The 23689-nt window shown below is 36.4% G+C and overlaps 1 protein-coding gene across 2 annotated transcripts in view; it reads left to right on the plus strand.

Moving 5' to 3' along the window:
• The window catches only part of LOC137297407 (protein MON2 homolog), an 82534-nt gene extending 59343 nt beyond the window's left edge, over positions 1 to 23191 (plus strand). The window contains exons 10-16 of one of the 2 annotated variants that reach the window (XM_067829411.1): positions 12688 to 12805; positions 15197 to 15263; positions 16028 to 16088; positions 16564 to 16690; positions 17449 to 17656; positions 20690 to 20772; positions 20958 to 23191. In XM_067829411.1, the coding sequence (XP_067685512.1) occupies positions 12688 to 12805; positions 15197 to 15263; positions 16028 to 16088; positions 16564 to 16690; positions 17449 to 17656; positions 20690 to 20772; positions 20958 to 21127 (834 nt within the window). In that variant the 3' untranslated portion in view covers positions 21128 to 23191. The remainder of the gene's footprint in view (positions 1 to 12687; positions 12806 to 15196; positions 15264 to 16027; positions 16089 to 16563; positions 16691 to 17448; positions 17657 to 20689; positions 20773 to 20957) is intronic. The other variant, XM_067829412.1, reaches the window with a different exon arrangement.
• Positions 23192 to 23689: the final 498 nt, after the last annotated feature.

Consider the following 23689-nt stretch of genomic DNA (forward strand, 5'->3'; position numbering starts at 1 on the left):
CAACCTTACATCAGGCAATGAGGGGGTGATTGACTGGAGACTAGCCAGTCATGGCTGGATGACCACTGTCCAGGGGCTTAGTGTGGGAAACTGCTAGGCATGGGATATAGTTGGATACTGGACTGTCAGTTTGGGTCAGTGGCCTTGTATCAGGGAAATATTCTTGCATAACATTACATATTCAGTTGGTAACTATTGGGCAACATTGTCACTAGGTAATTGTACTGTTTCACAATTGCCTTTTAAGGTGAGGTGAGATATGAATTTCAGGAATTTCGGAGAAGAGAAATGTGTATGCAGATGTGTATAAACAAATTATGCAATTGTTCCTTGAGTAATTTTAAAATAATTTGACATTGTCAAGATGTGCTTTTGAATCTCTCAAGGTCCTATGATTATCACCTTTCTACAATCATTTGAAATGGATTTTATTCCATCAAAAACGGTTTTACGAAAATAAATTAATAAAAAATGTACATTAATCTATATATAGCAAATGAAGATCATTGCCAGTATTAGCTATCTTTAGCAAACATGTACATTGATCTATCAGCAAATATAGAATTATACTTCCACAACATTTTCTTTTTTACTTCAGTAATGAAAAAAATAGCATACAACATTCTGCACTTAGTAAATGAAGCACAATATCCTAAACATATAACATTTTGTCACTACAATCCCAGTCAAGTAAAAATAAATTACTTCAGTATGACCATCAGAGAATAATCATCATCAGTTAACAGTCACATATCGCTTATTACAAACCAAAATGTTCAGATTTGGAACTATACTTTTCTTATTCTAAGGAATAAGAAGTATATACACTGAAATCAACACATTACTTCAGCATAACAGTGTACATGTGTTGACTAATTTGATGTTCTTCAGAGCATTTAGAAGTTGGTATTCTAATTTAAGACTTACGAGACTAATTTGATGTTACAACGTTTTAGGTGGTTAACATTACGCTGAACAGTTTGTGTTAAATGATGATAAGTTATCAGTGAAAACAAAACATGCTTTTAGGTCAGCGAAGAGAGTACAGTACAATCTAATGTATTACAGTTTTTGTTGCTATATCAATCAATGTACAGGGTCTGCATTTAACTTTTAAAAAAGTAGTAAATATTATCTTATATTACATGACACAATTAACATTATATGTATTACATCAATACTATCTAAGAAACTGTCATAGCATAATTAATGGCAATGTAGAATGTAAATACCTTTTTGTGTAGCAGGTGTGAGGAGTTATTCCAATGGGTGAATAAGTCAGGCTTTAGGAACTGGCTAGAATGCCTTGTCTTACACCATGTGCCAGTTACTGTTGAGCTCTCAAGACCAGCTGACTGCTAATGTCCAGTTACACTGACCAACCAAATCTTACACCAACCCTACTCACACCAAACTGACCAATTAACAGGCAGCATCTCTGACCTGACCTTCTCACCTTGCTATTTTTAGACTAAGGTCATGTGACTGTTTGGACAGGCAGTAATGTTACATAACCATCTCTAATGGCTGCACACAATGTGAGCTAATGTCAACAGAACCAGGATCTCCCTGGCCAACCAAGCGTTTATTAATCCCCATTCTTTTAAAAACAATTGAATAGGGATTTTCATGAGGGCTTTTTAGTGGATAAGAGATATGGTTATTGACATAGGTATTGTTTGTTGTCTTCATACTGTTATTGTTTTAACCATCTTTTGTTAATGTCTCAGCTTTGACAATACCCCTGTTCACACATGCTTGTGTTGTGTTCATTAGTCATTGATGAGGGAGCCTTTTTGTAAATAAATATTTTTTTAATATGATAAATTAAAGTATTTGTCATACCGTTATTGTTTTGAACATCTTTTGGTATTGTCTCAGCTTTCACAATACTAGCTGTTCACGTATGCCTGTGTTATGTTCATTAGGTGTTGATGAGGGAGTCTTTTTATGAATATATGTATTGTTTTAATTTGATAAATTAAAGGGTATTTATATATATTAAGAATTGTACAACTGAGTTTCTGATTCTGGATATGTTTTGTTTATTGATATGAATTTGAAATGGCTGGTTATTAGATTTGAAGGATTTAATTAAATATCATGTAATAACATTGATTTACATTTTGAAATGATGTGGTATATCAAAATATAATTTATTTAATTAATATTTAAACATATCTGACAAAAGAAGACATTTAGACAATTTTAAATGAATCAGCAAGGGATTAATCTATGTACATGTTGATTTGAACTTTTGATAAATTTCAATATATTTCTGAAAAGAATGTGTTTGTAGGCCGAAACACAATTTTTAAAAATTGCTATGATTTCAGTACCTTTCTGTCAAGTCATAATGTCTAAAATGTCTTTACATGAAATATATTTGCTTTATTCATATTTGAGCTTTTAAAAAAATCTTTATTTTTCAAGTTGGTCAATATTTAGAGCCATAAATGTCAGATCAAATGAAATGCTCTGATCGCACCATGGTGTTATTAGACATAGATTAAACATCTCCATTCTCTGAAAAATTAACCCTAATAAAATGTTCATTAAGCCCAGCCTGCCCAATCCCCTTCATCAAGAGATAAAGTAATGAGTGTCAGAAAGTTGTACATGTGTTGGCATTAATGCTATCTCCCAAGATTCTTATCACATTATAAAACAGAAAGTGTCAATTAATCCCCAAATCTTCAACCAGCCAAACATCCTAAACCTACTTGGGCAGTCTCAGGAGACCAAACCCCGAAATGGATATGCTTGAAAGACCCTGAAGCAGACCAATCCTATCTGTGGGGCCACCTTGATTAGGAGGGAAGGGGTAGCTGGACAAAGGGGGTAGGGGGTCTGATGAAGACTTCTTTGTATTGTTTCTGGTCAGTGGGCAGAGGTTCTACTTTCATGGTCATTAATGTGTAACACAACAGTGAGGTAAATTAACTGTTGTGTCTGCAGTTTGTTTGGATATCTACACTGTCTTGTGTGTTCACTGGTTTAAGACATGTTATCTTTGTTATTTTCACTTTAGGTTTGGAGATATTTGGTGCATGTGTTGCTAGAGAAAGTTTATTCACCATTCAATTCTACCACATTCAAACATAGTTCGAAATACACAGTATGTCTGAAAGCTCATGTTTATTCTCCAAATCAAAATCATCATGAACAAGTAAATAACCAATATGTCAAGCAATATTCCTACTAGTACTATTTACTTATTTAATATTTGTTACTTTTATAACTCGGCCCCCCATTTAAATCTCATCAGTGGTTTTTTTTTGCTTTGTTTTGGGTTGTAACACCACTTTTTAATAAAAATTCTATTTTTTGTTTCCCCTCATTTCTAAATAAGTGTACTGCCTTGTTGCCGAAATACCATAGTTGTGTGTGCAATTTTAGATAAAGGAAATAACTAACATTCCTACTGAAATTCATCAAAAGCATTAAGCAGTATAATACAAGACAAATCTTATTGGTAACAACTTCTTTTTTTTGGTAGTAAGAACAAACAAATAAGGAAGTTATCGATAATATTCCTAATGAATTCCCCTTGTAATGTTTATATAAACAGCTCATTACATACCCCAAAATCATTTTTAAAAATTGAAATTAATACAAAAGTTAAATATGCAGCCCTAATTCTGTATTTGCCATATCTTCCAGTCAAGTAACGATATTGTAGGAAAAAGAAATAGCTTATAAAAAACCTTACTGTCAGTATATTGTTAAGGGCTTAAATTTTTTTTATAAAATTAGTGTCATAGGAAAAATGTCATGAATTAAAAAAGATCAACATAACGCTTCCACATTTGAACTAATTATTCAAGTAAAAAGCATGTCTTCCTGAAATGCACAGATAATCTGCAACAGCAGTACATCAGTCAGTTGTCTTACAATATTTCATTTAACCGAATGTTCCAGCCTATACCTTCAAGAGTTTCAGTCACAGTTTTAGGACCAACCACTCTGTCCAAACACGTATTTATTAAATTTTTCTGGAGCTGGAAGTAACAGTTATTGCATTAGCAACTTCCTTTCTGAACACCTTCCAATCATGTAGAACTGGTATATGTTTGCATTAGTTTCGATAGTGGTACCAATATATCTATATGAGAGTAAAGCATGTCAGTTTGAGATAAGATATTATGGTGATACACAGCAACAAGGCTGGCAAGAAGCTGTACAAGAAAGAACAAGGTCTGGTGGATGTGCACAAACAAGTCTAGTCTTAACTGCTGTAAATCTGGACATGGAAAATCAGAAAGATCACAACCATAAACTGGTATATGGAAGACGATGGTTTGGACTTTTCTGTGGCAAAATGAATGGTTTGGCTTTTCTACCTTTTGAAGTTCCAGTTTGAATGGAACATTTGAAAGCCATTGTTCCATATGAAGCCCATGATCTCAGATATTTTGATAAAAATTATGTCACTGGCACTGATCAACAGAGACCAGGACAGAGAAATGACATCCTTCAACTGCAACTTTGATTTCAAATTATACCTGTTTCAGTCAAAGACTAAATGGTATTAGCAGGCTTGTTTGTGAAGTACATATGCAAAATGACAAGTGATAATAGTATTAGGACAATTACTGACATGTGCTTTCTTTAAATAAATTTGCTACAAAGGTCATGTTGCTATATATGGTTTTTATTTCATCTTTTTCATGAAGGTTCAACAGTCTTGCAGTGCCTCAGAGACTGTTGTGACCCTCATACCTAATCTACAAACACACTTGTTCAAGATAGCCTTTGAACTATGGCTCTTTCCTTTAATCTCATCTCTATTTTGTGTGCTTTGAGCATGTTTAAGCATGCATATACGCACATTACAAATATGCTGTTATTACTATTGTTTTTATGAGTTTTCTATGTTATCAAAATTTAATGAAAGATAAGGTTTGGGGGTGATATCCTCAAGAGAAGTGCTATTCTAGAAAATGTTATGATTTTTTACTTGCACATTAATTATCTACTTCATAATCTGACTATGTTATTGTCATCTGGTAATTTTGAATTAGTAAAATTAGTAAAATTTAAATATATAACTGTCTGTGTTTGGTATGTCAAGTAATACACATTCTTTTGGAGCAGCAATGAGATAAGTTTGTTACTTATTTGCCAATCCATTTCAGAATAGAATGAATATGTGAAAAACATCTTTACTTTAAGTTCATTCCTTTCCAATTTCGTCAACTTGTCACGAGTAACATGAGCAGTTTATTGAAATATTCCCATAATGATAAAACAAACTCTGGCAGAGAAAATATTCACAAGTAAATGTCAAATTGTTGTGTGAAAATCACAGTATATTTCTATATTATATTAAACTTTGTTTTATATCTTTCTTATGCAATAATTTATCCCTGTTATATTTATGATGAAGAGCTGTCTTTTTGCATGTTTGGTGGGAATTCATCTATGTGGGCAACTGTCCTGATCCCAAAGGGTAAACATCATCCTATTGTCATTTTCAGGTCAAAATAATCAGCCAAGGGAAATTTACTCTTGCCTTAGGTTATGAAAGTGACCTGCATTCATACTGTCCTAATTATCAGGATCTTGAATTTAAGAGGGTTAATTTACTTGACAGTCATTTTTGAAATTTTAGCATCATAAAAGAACAATTAAGAGCTTAGAGCCTTTCCTTGTCTAATCCCAGATTTATATCTTGAAAGGAGATAAATAGTAGATGAACCATCATCTTCTTGTCTTTGAGAAGCAGTATTGATGAATTGTGACTTTTCACTAAGAATATTTGTAAACTGTAGAACTGTCTAAAGTCATCTTTCGTATATTATTATTTTATATACTACACTCATTTTCATTCACTCATACATCAGTGTTAATTTTGTTGCACTTACTATTATGTAATTTTTCATTTGGAAGACATGATGAATTTACGTGTGGCCTCCGGTCCTTTAAGCTGAAATAATTGTTTCTGTACTTTGAAGTTAATTATTGATTGCATTGTGTTATATTTAAGGGTGCTGCACGTACATTAACAGTTGGCTAATCCAATTATTCATGGATAAAATATGTTTATAAAAATATAAGAAATTATTTCATGACAGACATACAGCATCTACATCCACTACACGTTTCATTGATTGTCTCATCAATTATTTGTATATGATACAAATAAAGAAACATTTTAATTTTAGATTAAAGTCAGTCGAAAACAATCCAATGACAATAAACAATTTTAATGTTGAACATTTGTCAATGTAGGTGTAAATTTTTAATTATCACCTGTCAGGTGACAACGCTGACACTGTACTGGACAGGGGATAGTGACAATAAACCAATCAGAGAGAGACTATCATGGCTGTTTTGACAATATACAATCAACTAATTATGTTTATTGCATGCTCATTATCACGGACCTTCGAATTATTCATAGTACCAGTGTTGTTTCTAGTTTATTACTTTTCTTAATTTACATATACTAAAGTCTCTGAACCACTGTCATGAAGCGTGATTTCTACTACAGCTGGGACTATGGCTGCAAGGATCCACCCAGACTTCACTTCCATTTGATTTTCAACATTGGACCCTCGATTCAATTTTTGATTTGATTCTTCGTATTAGTGAAAACATCCGATTTCATTATCTCCCAAGAGTCTACTTTTTAGTGTAAAATCCACCATGAATTTGGCGATGTCCACTAGCAACAATTCTCACTGGATAATTAGCTCTGCGTCAACCAATCACATTTCGCCTCATTTCAGTGCTCAAAACTGCTGTACAGAAATTATTTACAGAGGTATTCAAATATCAGATCAAAATAGTGATATGGTTATCAAAAATCAAAAGTAAGGTGTCAGATTTGATTTTCGATGAATCGAATGGAATTGTTGGACAGGTTACATAAGCACCTGGGTCAAGTGCATATTTTGCCTAATGAGGGCCTGAATAATTTAGCCAGACCTGTGTCATCACGTATCTGATCATGTGTCTCACATTACATCAGTCATAGAGCCCAAACAGTTTGTGGTCATTCTTAGATTTTAAAAATGAACACGACAGAATAGCTTGTTCAGTTGAGGCTTTCTGTAACACTGTCAATGATTGGTGCTTCATTCAATCATAATGTAAATGTATATCCGTGGCATATATTTCAATCATCATTCAACCATAATAGGCTTTGAATGGTTGAGAGAGACACATCTGCCAAATGCACCAATCATCAACAGTTGAACTGTATCCATAATAATGTGAAAAGTCACAATGTTTTTATTTTTTTTAACTCAAACATAAATGAAACATGCACATTTTGAATACTGAAATGTGCTTGAAAGAATGATTATGGTTGAACAAAGGTTGAAATACATGTGAAATACATGCTACATGTGCTCTATATCATCTAGTAATAACAAGAACAGCTTTTGTTTTGTTGAATTCAGTTGATTACTGTTGGTTAGTGAATCCTGTTAATACTGGGATCAAACCCATAACACATTCAGCATAATGACAGCCCCAAATGTAACTATTGACCGAGTAGGATTTATTTATCATCTGACTTCTGTATAGAAAGCTTAGTTTTCTAAATATGCTCTTTAAGTAGTTCATGTACCTATAAATAAAAATAGGATTTAATTTGTATTGGCCCTATATAAATTAATTTCTCAGCAAGAAGTTATCAATAATGGCAAATGTTCATTTCAGGCTCTTCAAGTCGATAGGTGCAGCTTGTTCATTTTCTTCGAATTGAAATCATGAAATCATTTTTATGGGTACAGTTCAACTGGTGAGAGTGTCTACATTAATGACTACTGAGAGTTCTGACAACCACCAGTGGAAAACACAACCAGAATGGTGTTTGTCTGTTTGTTCTTCAATACCACACTCAGCATTGTTCCAGCTTTATGACAAAGGTCTGTAAATAATCGAGTCTTGATCCAACAATCCAGTGATCAACATCATGAGCATCAATCTATGCAGTTGGGATACAACTATGTGTTTCAACCAAGTCAGCAAGCCAGACCACCAGGTCGCATAACTTGGCTCTTACAACAAGAGTTGCTGCAGAGAATTCTTACCCGGATCTTCACGGGTTTGAGTATCAAGACTGTGGTAGTTGTTACTTCATTGGCTGTTTAAGACAGTGCTTGATGAAGATCTTTAACCTTTACATGACATAAGGAGAAAACATTTAGTTGGACCAGGTATATCAGCTCTGGTGGACTTACCCTGATGCAGTTGAGTTTGAATCATTTTATCAAATTGTTTAGACTTGCAAAAGAATTGGTGGAGGGACTCTCTAATATTCTTATACTGAAATATAATATATATTTGACATTAGAAGTGGTGCAGGACACAGTCAGTTAACTCTTTTGGAAAACAATCAAACATTGATATGAATTTGACAAGCCTAGAAACATGATCACGGCAAAGTTGAAATCTCCATCAGCCTGTCATGTTAGTAAATACAAGATGGCTTACTTCATAGACTGTAGTTGCATGTTCTTTTGCTTTATATTATCCTGACATTGTAGATAGGTGCTCATAATGTTAATCACTTGATTCAATTGGGAGAGGTGAGATAGCCCAGTGGCTAAAGCGCTGAAGACATAGGTTTGATTCCCCATATAGTGTGAAACCCATTGCTTGTGTTCCCTAATGTTAAAGTGGTTGTATATTGCTAAAAGTGGCATAAAACCATTTCCATTCACTAGATTCACTTAATAGCTGAGTGAGATTAAAAACCATAAATTTTATACAAATACAAAGGCTCATGGTGTTTAGTTTTCGTATGAGGTTTCATTGAGGTTTTCAATAGGAAGTGGTCGGATTGTGACAGTGAAGACCCAGGTTCGATTACCCTCATAGTACAATGTGTGAAGCCCATTACTGGTGTCTCCCGCCGTGATATTGCTAGAATTTTGCTAAAAGCCATTTAAAACGATACTTGCACACTCACTTATTGACAGTAGAAGGCCAATTGATGACATTCAAATGAAAGTCAACTAACGGGATTGGATGGTTGTTGGATCATTGTATCCAAGTTGCAAAGATCAATCCTCATGATTTCCACTACTGGAATTTCCAGTCCAGACCTGATATACAGACAGCAGCCTTACAGTTGGAATAGTGCTGAATGTCATGTTGACATTACAAATGCATTACCTTGCTCTCACTGCAACCTGTACAGCACATCATGCAGAATACCATGGTTCGATTCCCAACAAGGGTACATTATGTGAAGCTCAATTCTTGTGTCTCTGCTGTGATGTTGCTGGAATATTGCTAAAAGTGGCATAAAATAAACTCACCCATTCAAAGCATCTGAGTCATTGAGGCAGTGAAATATAGTTAATCACCAACCTCTATGACATTGTGATGACATCACCACTAATTACTTCAATTTTAACAAATTTCCACATTACAAGTTTAATATTTGTCAAATACAGATGGCGTATACTCTTGCCAAGACTGTGGCCAACTGACTATCGAACCTGGCCATGTTGTTTACTCTGTCAGATGTCCAGACAGTGGACACCCTCATATCTCCCTCACCAAGTGACCATAGGTCATTCTACTCTCAACAGGAAGGTCAAAGGGTATTGTCAGTGGAGATAGGAGCCCATGCTGGACAAATGGCCAGGCATTGACTTGGGGTAACCCGTGTGTCAATGTTGCAAACTGCTTTTGGAAGTAGATTGTGATGATTGTTCTGATGGTGAAGGACTGTTGGTTTTGTCTCTTTGTGAAATAAACCCATCTGAAGTTGAATGGAGATAAAGGATGTTAAGATTAAGGTTAAGTTTCATGAGGGTGGAATATGGATGTGCCATGTGTGACATGCATTTGATCTTCACCTCCTGTGAAGAAATAGCTTGACATGAAAGTTGGGACTCTTTGTAAACAATTTCTTAATCAGGGATGGTGGACTGATGGGATAATCTTGTGGTTAATGCATTTGTTGGTGAAGCTTGTATAATTCAGTCATGGATGTGGTGTGTGGAGCCAATTTCTGGTGTCTGTTACGGAGGAATTGCTGGAATATAATTAAATGATCCATAAAGCTATACCTACACTGTTCATGCCTTGAAGTCACTTGAATTACATTTAAAGACCTCGCTTACTCCCTTACCTCACTTCCTCATCAACTCACTCCCTCACTCATTCACAAACTCCCTTACTCACCGTCCATGTCTAGTCTGAGCTAGTACAAGCAGTCACATACGTACACATGCACATCATTATATTGGCGAAATACTCATAAGTTGATGTTAAACCCCATTTCAACACTCACTCGCCTTGCTCGCTCGCTCGCTCACTCACTCACTCACTCACTCACTCACTCACTCTTGATACAGCACAGTAGTTACCCAGCTGAATTGCCCCTATATAATTCCATTAGCTGAAACCAATATCTACATGTCCCTTGTTTTGCACTGTTGTGATAAACAGCAGTGTGCTATTGAACAGTCAGTGATTGATTGTTTTTTAAGAAGCTGTTCCCTCATTTGAAAGACGCTATATGGCAAAAAAGGGTTGGCCTGAATTGCCTCGTTTTGTGGTCCAGTCATTGATGTTGAGAGTACTCTGCTTCTGATGACATAACCCAGTATCGTCACACAGGAGAGTCAAGTAGATCTGTTTTACAGGGATGCGTGTCTTTGTTTATGCCACTTTGATGTTGACTTCACGCCCATGGCCCATATTCTGCACAATGAGCCATAGAGTGCAGGTGTACTCAGGTGCCCTTACGCCCAAGTCGGAAGGGGAGAGTGATATTTTGTTATTACTAACATCAAATACAAAGGGAATTCTGAGACAGAAAAAATTTGGTATTTTGTGTTCCTTAATCTCATAGCTTTAATATGAAGGTTTTATCTGCTGTTCATGTAAATACTTGCCAGTTTTAAAGATTACTGATTAAGCATTTCATAAATAAAGTACATATATCAATGATAGTGAGGGTTTAAGAGGTAGTGAGTCATTTATTTCACTGATCAGATTTTAAAAAAGGCAGTTGTGAATGAATTCTGGATTTCACAAATACAGTTTCTCAATCTGTTTACTGATACCAGGGTTTGCAAATGATACTCCCTTATCATCGCTGAACTGGATTGAAGGAGAGAAAAAACTTTATAAGACGCACCAAACCTTGCATTAGTTCTTTGTTTCCCCTTTTTTGAATTTCCTAATAAGATTATAAAATAAATAACTTGTTCCCATAAAAATTTAAATCCTGAAATAAGTGACTCTCTTTGACTAGAACAAAGTAAATGCCTCTTAAACACTGGCATATTAATTTTATCAGTTCAAGTCATTTATATGCTCATTTTTGTTGCCAGTGATAATTATTTTTCAATGGTCGGGTATAGTTTGTGATTGATTCTGTTTGGTGCTGTGAGCCAGGCATCATTCCACTTTAATTATATTCAGGATTGGCATTTCTGCTGATCGTAAAACAGATGTGAGACCTCTTGTGTTTGATGATATACTGGCAGGCAAAAAATTAAATGTTTTTATCCCTGATCTCTTCATGAATAAACTTTGAGAAAAATGCACCTGAGCAACTACACTTCAAAACATCATATTTCCATGTTTTGATGAATGAACACCATCACAAACTTTGGGATGATTTTGTCTCCAAATGAAATTGCTGATTAGCAAGAGAAATAGTTCATTGTTCAGTTAAGCAATAAGTCACCTTAAGATAAATAAAAAAAGCCATCTGTTCAACACTCCTTGTGAATACATTCTTCAAGGTGTTGTGGGGTAGCCTAATGGTTAAAATGTTCACTTAACACACAGGAGACCTGAGTTTAATTCCCCACATGAGTACAAAGTGTGAAGCCCATTTCTGATCTTCCCACCTGTGATATTGTTGGAATATTGCTAAAAGAGGTGTAAAACTCACTCACTCACTCACTAACACTCTGCAAGGTGAGCTTCTGTACCCTCTGTGTCATCCAGCTTAGCACAATTTCCATGCAGTGCACATGCTGACTGGCTGTGTCATGTGACAGGAACATTGGCTTCCTCAGTCTTGTCCTTGTGCTCCAGCAGTGAGACAGGTGTCATGGCTTCATGCAAGTATTGGTCTAATTTGGTGGAGGTTGATGTTGACAAAATGCCTTGAATGAGAGCATTATATGTGTTCTGTGTTCTGCTCTGAGTAGGTCAGTTTGGATTAGGGTTTGATTTCACTGATTTCAATATTTGCACTCACTCATTTCAGTGGTTTTGATACAACCAAAGCCCTTCAGATATATATCTACACTAAATTTTAGTCTCTGCATATTTATGATTTTTATGGCAACAAGCAGTTCATTTTAAGTTGAAAAGGAGCCCCATTGAGATGGGAAATTCTGAGACAGGAAATCTAGCCTTGCTTCATTTTGCACTTTAGCATTGCAGAAATGACTAGGCAGAAGGGAAAATATTGAGATTCAATGCCTGTGAGACGGACTACTTTATTTCTTGCATGTTATTGGTAACATACAAACATTCCATGTTTACACCAGTAGTACACAGTACTCTCTCTGCCAGAGTTTGCCTCTGTAGACCCTAGAGACGGTCCGGAATAGAGTGGAGTAGTGTGTTCATCTATGAGGGAGGGACATCCAGGTTTGAGAGGCCTAATCCATGTGTCTCAATCTCGACAAAATCTATCAAAAACAGTTCATGTTCCTTCCATGTTATAATGTAACATATTTTACTTTGTAGACATTCCGCCTGCCACTTGGGTTGAAGTACAGCTGCCCTGCCCCGTCAACGTGGATGCTGGTCATCAACTCCCTCTTCACCATCCTCAACATCGGCCTCCCTGTGGCAAGGAAACATGGTCAGTTGAATACAGCAGAGTTTATAGACAACAAAATCTACTGTGACAAAATTCAAAACATTGATGTTGATAGTATTATGGGGTTTGATTATATTTATACATCACTGCTTTAAGATGTTCTGTATTTTCCTGTACACATGAAGATCCGGAAAAGAGTAGGTCTTCAGCAACTCATGCTTGCCACAAAAGGCGACTATGGGAATCTGGTGGTCTGGCTCGCTGACACATGTCATCCGTTCCAAATTGCGCAGATTGATGCTCATGATTTTGATCACTGGATTGACTGGTCCAGGCTTAGTTATTTACAGCCACCAGATGGCTGGTATATTGCAGAATGTGGCGTAAAACTAAACTCACTCACTCATTGTATATTTCTGTGTGTTTCCTAACCTTGATCACAGGATTGGGTAAAAAATCGGTCTTCCACATAATGTCATGTTTTATGGATAACTTCTTATTTTTTATACATCATTTCAGAGCTTCCCCTTGCTCCTTCATCAGGTGAATGCCGAGTCACTGCACATAGTGCATATATAGAAGTTATCCATAAAACATGTCTTGTATTAATGTTTGTCCAACTTTGAAATGCCTTTTGAAAGCTTAGGGTTAAAATTGGTCTTCAGTATCCCATGCTTGTTGTAAGAGGCAACCAATCAGGTGGTGAGACTTGCATAGATCAATGTTCATGGATTGTGTGGTCCAGACTAGATTCTTTACAGACCACTGTCTTATAGCTGGAAAAATACCGAGTGTAATGTTAAACAACGAAAACTCAAATAAACCTGGATATTCAGTTCCGAGTCACTCATGTAACACATACAGAGTACCAGATACTTTCCAGCCATATTGTTTGTTGTCACGTCTCCCTAACCCTAAACCTTACCCTAACCATATCCCTTACCCTAAAACTAACCAAAAGTAAACTGCTTTCAAAGATGGCGGAAGGTATCCAGTAAACTGTAGTCTTACTGTCATTCATTCACTGCAGAAATAAGGTTATCTTTCAGGGCTCCTTATCAAAGTTGCCACAACTGATAAGAAACATAATATGCTGGGATCTGTATCACTTCTAGGGTACATGTATAATTTGAGGTACACGTTACACTGCTATATTCATAGTCTCTGTATCAGTTGTTTCAAGTTTCATTAGTAGGTGTGTTGATCCTACTCACAATATATTGGGAAAGAATGTTAACAGAACTGATTGTTATTTCGAGCTTTGATTACTAGAAAATACACATGGTAACACTAATTTACATGGTATATCATAATGTCTTGTGATATGGAATCCCATATTGAAAAAAGTATTGGCCAATTATGTGACATGCATATTTTCATTGTTGTCAGTACCTGTTGTACCAAGTGCTTGAACGTGTTGAAGGGATATTATATAGTCTTTGTGTAAGCGTAATACTCAATTGTTTTCTCATAAATGGAACCAGTCATAGGGGCTTGTGCATTATGCAGGGGTACACTATACACAATATAATTTGGCAAGCCATCCACTGGTCAATCATGACTATAAGCTGAAATAATCTTAGTTCACTTTGACGTTAAAACATTTCAAATTGTCACTGATTCTTTCTATTTGCAACCAGGAGCAGAATTGCTCTCCTTGTGAATGAAAAAGTGAATGCAATGATTTTTTTCTGTGACTAAAGCAATCCTGACATTAGATTGTGGTTCTTTGACGTAGAATCTGCCTTGTTCAGGAATCATGAATGAAAACCTGGAATGGAGCCGTTATCGTTTGTCGTCCTTAGATAATCTACTGGCTGTCGTATTCTTGTCATGCCTGTTACATCAACTGATACCATTTGTTGTTGAATCGAGCCTGATAACCACAATCATGCTCCTCCTGCTGCTGCTGCTGCTGCTGCTGCTGCTGCTGATGGTGTTGTCGTTGTTGTTGGGGTTTCACAAGATGCTGACGCAATTTCCTTCCAAATTATTGTATCCCATTTAATAGAGCATCATATTGACTCCAAATTATTCATCACCAGCTCCTACAAAAAAGATCTAAAGAGCTAGTTTTCAATATGGAGACCTCTAATTCGGACAGTACAGTGAAGTAGTCATGTGGAAGACGTGCTCGCCTGTCACGGTGTAGACCTGGGTTTGATTTGACCACACGGTTCAATATGTGAAGCTCATTTCTGATATTGCTGTAAAATTGTTAAATCGGCATGAAACTCACACATTTTGGATTCAGGGTCCTCTGCAGTAAATATTTGGTTAGAGTGTGTGACAATTATTATGTTGGACAATACGTATAGTATTAATCTTATCTGGCCTTTCGTTCGAGCCTGTGATTAAGATTAATCATTGAGTGAGTCACGTTTACCCTTAGTTTTCATAGCATAAATACAACGTGAGCATTCCTGTTTTCAGATGCTGCCTTTACTGCGATGTGGGAGGATCTGTCAGGAGCATTTGAAGACTTCCTCTTCTCGAAAAAGTAAAGACAATATTGCAGATAGATTTCATGTTCTATCCAAGTTTCAGTCCTACAGTTTAAATTTTCTACTTTACGGAAATACAAAGTATGAAATTGTTGCATCCAAAAGTAACAAATTTTTTTATTGAGAACTGAAAAGAAATTAAATTTGTTACATTTATCAAGATTATAAAACTCAAGAACAATATACATGTAATTAAAAGGTATGGTGCTTGAAACAAAATGTTAAAATAGATGTGTGGATTTCTATCTTTGTCTAAATTCTAAATATTGAAGAATTTCTAAAGTGATATCCAAAGGATCAAACACACATGTGCTTTGTCGTCAGATCGTGATGGTATACATAAGATACAATTTTGCAATAGGTAAATAACGTTTTCCTTATATTTGCAATCATTATTGATATTTCATCAAAATGAATTACTTCATAACCGTGAGTTGAATATCAAACTTGAAATGTTTTGGTTGAGCTGATGTTGTGAAAGGCATTTTATGACCACTTCAAGCATACCATTCTGGTATAATCAGCATTGCAATATGAGCAGATTTTACCTGTGTTTCAAGTGGCAGTCCATAGCTTGATTTAGTGCTTTGTTACTTGCAGCCCAATGTGCAAATCAGTTTTGGAGAAATATATCAACAATAAGTGTAACGAAAGTATGGTGTAACTAGGTCTTTATCATATGTGCAAGCAGGTTAACGTCTCTTAAATTGAGCCCTGCAGTCAGTCTTTACATGAAACTAACGCAAATGACTGTTTACAGCCCATCACCACCAACACTGTCTGTAGAGGACTTTCAGCGTGATGAAGCCATTGATTGCAAGGTATGTTTTTAGGCTGCATATACACATGTACAACATTTTTGCACACAGTTTTCTCAGAAGGCCTAATAGACAAAATATGGTGTTGGGTTGATTAAAAAACGGGTTGTTTCTTTGGCACATTTCTCTCTTGAGACTTAACTCTTTTAATTTAAATGATTGATTTTGAAATTTTCAAAAAGTTACGAAAAACTTTCGCTAAGGAACTTTGCTTCTCTCCCATCAAAAATACCAGCACTAACAACTCCCTACATTTTGAACTTGGCACTTTGAAACTGTGCTACTTGATTTCCACTTTATCAGCCTTTCATGGAGTTAAGTACTTTTGGCTACGTGTTTTATGATCAAATGTTTGTGGCACCAGCTATCAAGAAATATGCTTAGAACATTAATTCATTGTAAGCCAGCACTTTGTGGTGTATTAATTATTAGTGTAATAAACCCTGTGCACTCGGGTAATATATTGTTTTATCAACAGGTGGTGCAGCTGATCCGAGATGACATCCTTCCTTACGCCAACAGCATGCCACAAGACTTTGTCGTGAAAGTCATGGACATCCTCAACAAGGGGTCTATTCATTCTGCCACATCAGATACTTTCATAGGTAGGTGGATCATCTGAAATGTTCCTGCAGCAACCCCTGTGCAGTGTGTGAAATAGATTCCGTTTTTTGCTGGTTGGTGTCTGAAAGTAGTCCACACAATAATTCACTAGCCCGAAATTTGAATGTTGGTTGAAACTAAGCAACAGAGGTGAAATACCATCAAAAAGAAATAAGAAAACATGTCTGAAATATTGTTTATCATCAAATAAGTCATCATTAAGCTGCTGACATGAACATTTTTATCAAACCTTAATCTATCATAATTTAAAAGTGTATCGTAAGTTAATAAGCTGGAGAGAGTTATATTTTCAGAATGACCCCATGAAATTTCACCAATTTTTACTAACCACGGCTAGTGGGCCAGTGGTCATTTCAAAAAGTGGCCCAGTGCATGTGTACCATCATGATTAAGGTTAGCAATTGACCTTCATCAACCAACGACTTGTCCTAAGACTATTGGATGGTTATGGTTGCTGACTACTGGTTAGATATTCAAGTTGATGTGATACTCTTGAATCATTGTCTAATGCAGAGGGACAGTTGGTAGCCTTGTGGTTAAAGTGTTTGCTTGTTGTTGCCAGACCTGGGTTCGATTCCCCACATGGGTGCAATGGTGGAATCCTATTTCAGGTGATCCCTGGCATGATATTGCTGGGATAATGCTAAAAGCAATTTGAAGCTAAACTCACTCCTTCATACAATGCAAGTATGATACATTTAAAAAAAACACAGAATTTCAGCAGTGTCATCTGTTTCAGATACAGAATCTAGTCGTAAGCTGCGAGAGGATTTTGCCAAGACCTGTTTTGAAACCCTTCTCCAGTTCTCCTTTGTCAACAAGAAGTCGGAGTCAGAAGAAGGGTCCATCACGAAGCTGGCAGTTCTGTCTCTGCTACAGAGGTGTCAGGATGTTGTCAAGAAGTATGTTGAAGATGAGAGGCTCAGCGGGAAATGTCCTTTACCCAGGTGAGACAACTGTTGTTGTCTATGATTTGAATTAATTAGTGGAGGTTTAATGTAGAGGGCAGAAGTAGTGTTCTGGATTATTGATATAATCGAAGATTGGTCACTGTAACCAAACGGTGAAGCAGATGATTCAGATAGTGGAACACAAAACATTTTCGAAGAGGTTTTCAGGCTTTGATATTTTTATTTTTAACCCAACAAACCATAATGTGACTGCTTATTTAACACTGTCCAGCTGTCACTAACAAGGAATGTCTTGTTAGGTTGATCCTTTCATTTACCTCTAAGTGAGATGTAGGGACCAGCTGTCTATCAGCTGTGTCACATTCGTGACCATCTCATGTTGTTCAGGGACAAAGCAAATAGTGATTTGTACCCCTCTGGCAGGATTCATATTGGTGTATGATCTAGTTAAAAAACGGTAACTCTATTCCTGCTTGATTCCAACGGTACTTAACACCACCAATGCACTTGGGTATTGTACTGCTGGGGTTTTTTTTGTTCAAGTTTTATTTTAGAAGAGAAATTATTTGTAAAACACATACGAGCTGTTCACCATCCTCGATATCTGCACTGCATAGATGCATCTATGGCTCAACCCTATAATTCTACCATGACTAAAGAAAATACTGGATTCTGATTGGTTGTTCAGAAAAATCAGATGGCATCAATTCTTGCGCATTAACAAGCCTTATTGTGAGAACTACTTCCATTTGACCACCCTCTATTATAAAAACATTCAATTACAATATACAGCCCTTAACATAAACAATATCTAACACATAAATCAGAATGCCTTGCCAAAATACACCCTATCTATCAGTACAACATGTCTCTGATTTTCAAACACAGTAGGTTTGTCTCCATTCTACAATGACCCATTTGAAATAGAACTTCCTCGCTCTGCGGAAGACACTGCGTGATCCGGCAAGGGAATCTCGTCTGTGAAGGGAGTGGTTGGTGCCTTTCGTATTTAAACATTTCATTATCATTCATGTAATGTGTGTGTGTATGGGGGGGGGGGGAGGAGGAGAAGGGATGATATATAGTCGATGCCTCGTCTGTCCGTAATCATTTTGCATTTTGTTTCAGGAACATAACTCAGAAACCATTCAATATATTTAGACCAAACTTGATATGGTAATCTCAGCCTATGGTTGTGCCTTTGGCTATTTACAGATTTTTGTTTTTCCATGGTGCAGAACTCAAAAACCATTAAATATTTTTCTTCAAAACTTGGTGCCTTTTGCTATGTACAGGATCTTGTGATGTATTATTTTCTCGGTTTCTATGGAAACGTTTTGGACCGAGTCTGAAAAATGAGAGGCGTGTTTCGTTTCCAGAACAGAACTCAAAAACTTCTTAATATGTCCTTAAAATTTGGCAGATATGTGTTGCAGACTCCAGAGTGGTGCCTTTTGGTTTTTAAAGGTTTTTGTGTTGTATTATTTTCTTGGTTTCCATGGAAATGAAGGGGTGGGCTTCGTTCCCAGAGCACAACTCGAAAACCATATCATATCTTTCAACAGATCTTGGCAGATATATGATACAGATCTTGAAATTGTGACTTTGCTGGTTACAGATATATGGCATTTATAATTTGAAACAATGCAAACTGAGTAACTGATTATTTGTACTTTCAAACATGTAGGGGAAGGGGGGGGGGGGGGGGGGGGAGAGAAAGAGATATTCAATATTCTGTCTAAAGAAAACAAACAACTGTTTATTCAATGCAATGCCTAAGAGCTTGTTTTTATCATCCCAAAGACTGAAACCAGCCTATTGTTCTGTTTGCCATGATACTCTACCCCCTTGGTTACACAATAATGGAATCGTCTGACCTACTTATTTTCATGGAAGTAGAGCTGCGCGTTCGGTTCCAATTGAAATTTAGTTGCCATCAATTCAGTACAGCATGTTTCTGATTTTCAAACACAGTAGGTTTATCTCCTAATTGTATTACCTCCCTTTGCTGGCTCCACATTCTCACAGTGGCAAAACAGCTCAGCTAGTTACAACCGAGCTTTGCTGTATCAAGAAAGATAGAGGTGCAGCTGCAAAGGTTTTTCGCAGTGCAACTAAGATTTAGGGGAAATCATGCAGACAAATTGATAGGTCCGACACTTAAAAAAACATGCAAGAACCCCTTCTACCTTTTTCGGAGAACCTCTGTATGTTGTGTGTTGCAAGTTGAATCAGTTTGATAATTTGAAAAGTGAAAGTGAGTTGTGATTGCTACGCTGAACTTCCCAGCGTAGACACCTGATCGGCTAAAATACCAACCAAGGGAGGTAATAAATTTACCTGGCTGAGCCATAGATGCATCCAGGGTATAGTGGTACATGTTGGAACATAAACCCTGGAGATAGCAAGCATGGCTGTTCACCTGAATCAAACGGTATTGTTTCTTATTATCAAATAATCACTTTCATATATTTCTCAAACTGAATATTCATGTAACCTTGCTGTCATACATGATTTATACTTACATTTCCTAAAAGGTTGGAAGTGCATGTACAATCACCACAACAAGCCCGCAAACTTGCCATGAATTCACTCAGTTGCACTCATACAAGTTGACATAACACATGTTTGAATCTCTCACTGTCCACGGCACTAAAATCTACACAAGCCAACACAGTTCTGTTGGCTACGTTCTGTGTGCTTCAGGTACGAGGATAGATTTTTTAAAACATAAATGACTGAAGTACTAAGGATTATTTTTATCAAAACACAGCAATCATTACACATATTCTGATTGTTGTGTCCAAAATTATGACAAACCAAGCACAGAGATGCAAAGTCTGGGTGAATCATCATTGCAGCCTTATGTAATAGAAATGCAAAATCCAGACTAGATTTGTCTTGCGCAAAGCCATATTTCACTTTAATAAGAGACAATGAGATATTGTGGTCAAGACTCACTGACGCAAAGGTAACCCGAGTCATAGTGTCACCAAACAATCTCAGTGATGTTTGTTTGCAACCCCAAATAACATCTGTGGACTTGTTATTACTGGGTTTCTTTTTCAGGCCAAGGCTAGCAGAAATGTCGTCGGTTCTAAAGGCCATCACAACATTACTACAGAGTCTCAAGAGAGCTCCAGTCAAAAACAGTGAGTTTGGTTGCTGAGTCAGACTTTGACTGTTCGTTAAGTATTTGCTTGTCAGCCTATTTCTATCAGAACTCTACATCTTCATAGGCCAGACTTGGAAGCACAAAGAAGATATTGTAAAAGCCCTCATATATGTGACGAAAATTTGAGAAATATTTACCAAATTACCTCCCTTGTATTTCCAGTAGAGGGCAGCGTATGGCAGCAGGTGATTCAGTTGTTCCCATCTCTGGTGGAGTGTACCACCTCATCATCCCCTCAGGTGTGCAAGGCCCTGAAGGAGGCACTACATGAGTATCGGGATCTGCTGGCTCCTCCCAACCCCACCGTCCACAATGGAATGTACCAGAAATAGTGTCACAGTGTGCTTGCAATGTCTGGAAGATCTTAGGCCTATTGACAGATACAGTTTCAGTCAGATGTTGAGTCTACAAGCCAATCTCTAAAATATTTCTTGCATTTTATAATGTGCAGTAATGATACCGAGTTGTAGGCTTGTATTTTCTTTGATTCCCAAATTTATACTTTTACTTTTGAATATTCAAAACAGAAACAAAAGGAAGTATCTAAGTGATTCAGGAAGCAAATTGTACCTTTTGGATTAGTAATCAGATCATTGTAAGATTCTACTAAACTGTTCCGTCATGGTTCCAAGACAACTGTTAACTGATCAACCGTCTTTCATTACTGTATAACCTTGTAAAGTACTGCTAGACAAACTTAAGAAAGCACTTTTGGACAGTATGCATTTCGTGTCCATCACATTGCTGGAATATTGCTAAAGGTGACGTACACTAAACTCTCCCGTTTGTAGATCCGAGGTTTTGATTGTCCAATTGTGATTTTTTATTTTTCTTACGTTTATTTAGCAGAAGCATATTTCTCCTGTACAGATGTGCATCTGTGTGTATGAATCACTCAATATATTCTCATTAACCTGTTCTCCAATGACTTTCATCATGCGCATTGTAAGTTCTGCAATACAGAAAGCTAACTGCAACTTGTTCCCATGTACTGAGGGGAGCTGGCGTAGCCTTGTGGTTGAAGCATTCCCTAGTCACACCAAAGATCTGGGTTTGATTCCCACATGGGTGTGATATTGCTGGAACTTCACTAAAAGTGGCATAAAACCAGATTCACACCTACTTACTGAATGTGTGAATGATGTACTGTGGTTTTTGAAAACAATGGTTTACCCACAAATTCTGCATAGCAACTGAACAAAATGGAGGGTGGAGTATGAAATTACCATGAAAACAAATACTAATTTGGGGGAACTGTCTCTGAATGTAACATTTTTATACTAATATGACACATTATTTATTAATTTGTTGGTTTACGGGTATGCCATTCAGAAACTGATTTAAAAAGTATTTAGATAGTTTATTTGTGAAACTAAGTTAAAAAAAATCACTGAAATTAGATTACCAGATTCACATTCTGAACAGTTATTATCGCCGGAAACATGTGCCTGTAAATAAGTTCATATGCATCCATTTGTTAGATTAAAAACTACTAAACCTACAAAAAATCTTTTTTTTTTAAACTGTGGCTCTCATTTACATCTTTGTTTTCCCCTTGCTATGTACCCTCTTAATAAAAGATTTGTAACAGATGTCAAACTAAACTATATAACTTTTTTTTTTTAAGAAAAGTTCTTAGAAGCATGTCTTAATTTCACAGTTGTACACTCACTCGCTTTGTTGTATATTTTTTCAGCAAATGTGTATAAAACTGGATGCAATGGTGCAAGATGTTCATAATCACTGTTTATATTTATTATAATTTGTAACCTCAGATCTGATTTTGTTTTCTCTTTTTCCATGGCTTGTTTAATCAATTTTGTTAAGTTCCATAGGGTTAGGGAGAGAAATTCTAAAGTTTCAACATCTTTGATTATATTCAAAGTTAATTCCAAAATGTGCATTATAGGTCTAAGGTTACATGGGAGAGTACTGCCATAGTCTCTTCATATAGCTCCCAGCAATAAAATATTTAAATGATTTTGACTAAATCTGTTGTGCAGCAATAACAAAGAAAGGTTTCCTTGGCATATGGAATTCAACACGAATGAGCCAGATGGGGAGATACAGAGGATGAAAATCAAAATGTACACTGCTCATTAAGGACCTGATTTATATGAATGCACTAGTTTGTCAAGAACTTTCGGTAAAATTAAATGATCCAAACACTAGTTAGCTATGCACGCACTTTATAATATCAATCAATATTGTCAGCAAGCTATCAACATATTTTTGCTTAAAGAAGTGGCAATGATCATTTCTTTGCCAGTTTATTGAAGAGCTGTACAAACAAGTTTGTGAATTGTCTGTATAATGTTGCACAGTGTCACAGGGGATGGGTTATATGTGGTTCTTTTATCATAATGTGGTCGGTAGAAATAAAATTTTCTACATAATGATGTTGCATTGATTCTTTCTTTGAAGATGGCCAGGACAGCAAGTTTTTTGCTGCACTCAGCTATATGGACAGGACAATCCAGTGACCCAACAACATGAGCATTGACCTGCGTTATTGGTAACCGATGACATGTGCCAACCAAGTCAGCCAGCCCGACCACCCAGATCATGTTTGTTGCCTTTTATGGCAAGCATGGTTTGCTGGAGGCCTATTTTACCCTGAAACTTCAGGGATCGTGAATTCTTAGAATCTGATTTGATGGACAGTAAGTTTTAAATGGTCATGTTACTGTTCTTCATTGACATATGTGTCAACCTGAAATTTTATCTTATCTTGCCGTAGGTCTTATGCATATTTCCTCAAGCTCCATTTAAAAGAGATCAGTTGTTGATTCGCCATTCATGTAGAATGGTTGCCTCGCACATTGATGAGTGTACAGGAAGAGTGACATGATATACCCTCCTGTGCAAGGATGATCGATAAAAGATGAAGTAAT

Source organism: Haliotis asinina, chromosome 9 (genome assembly GCF_037392515.1).
Source record: "Haliotis asinina isolate JCU_RB_2024 chromosome 9, JCU_Hal_asi_v2, whole genome shotgun sequence".
NCBI lineage: Eukaryota > Metazoa > Mollusca > Gastropoda > Lepetellida > Haliotidae > Haliotis > Haliotis asinina.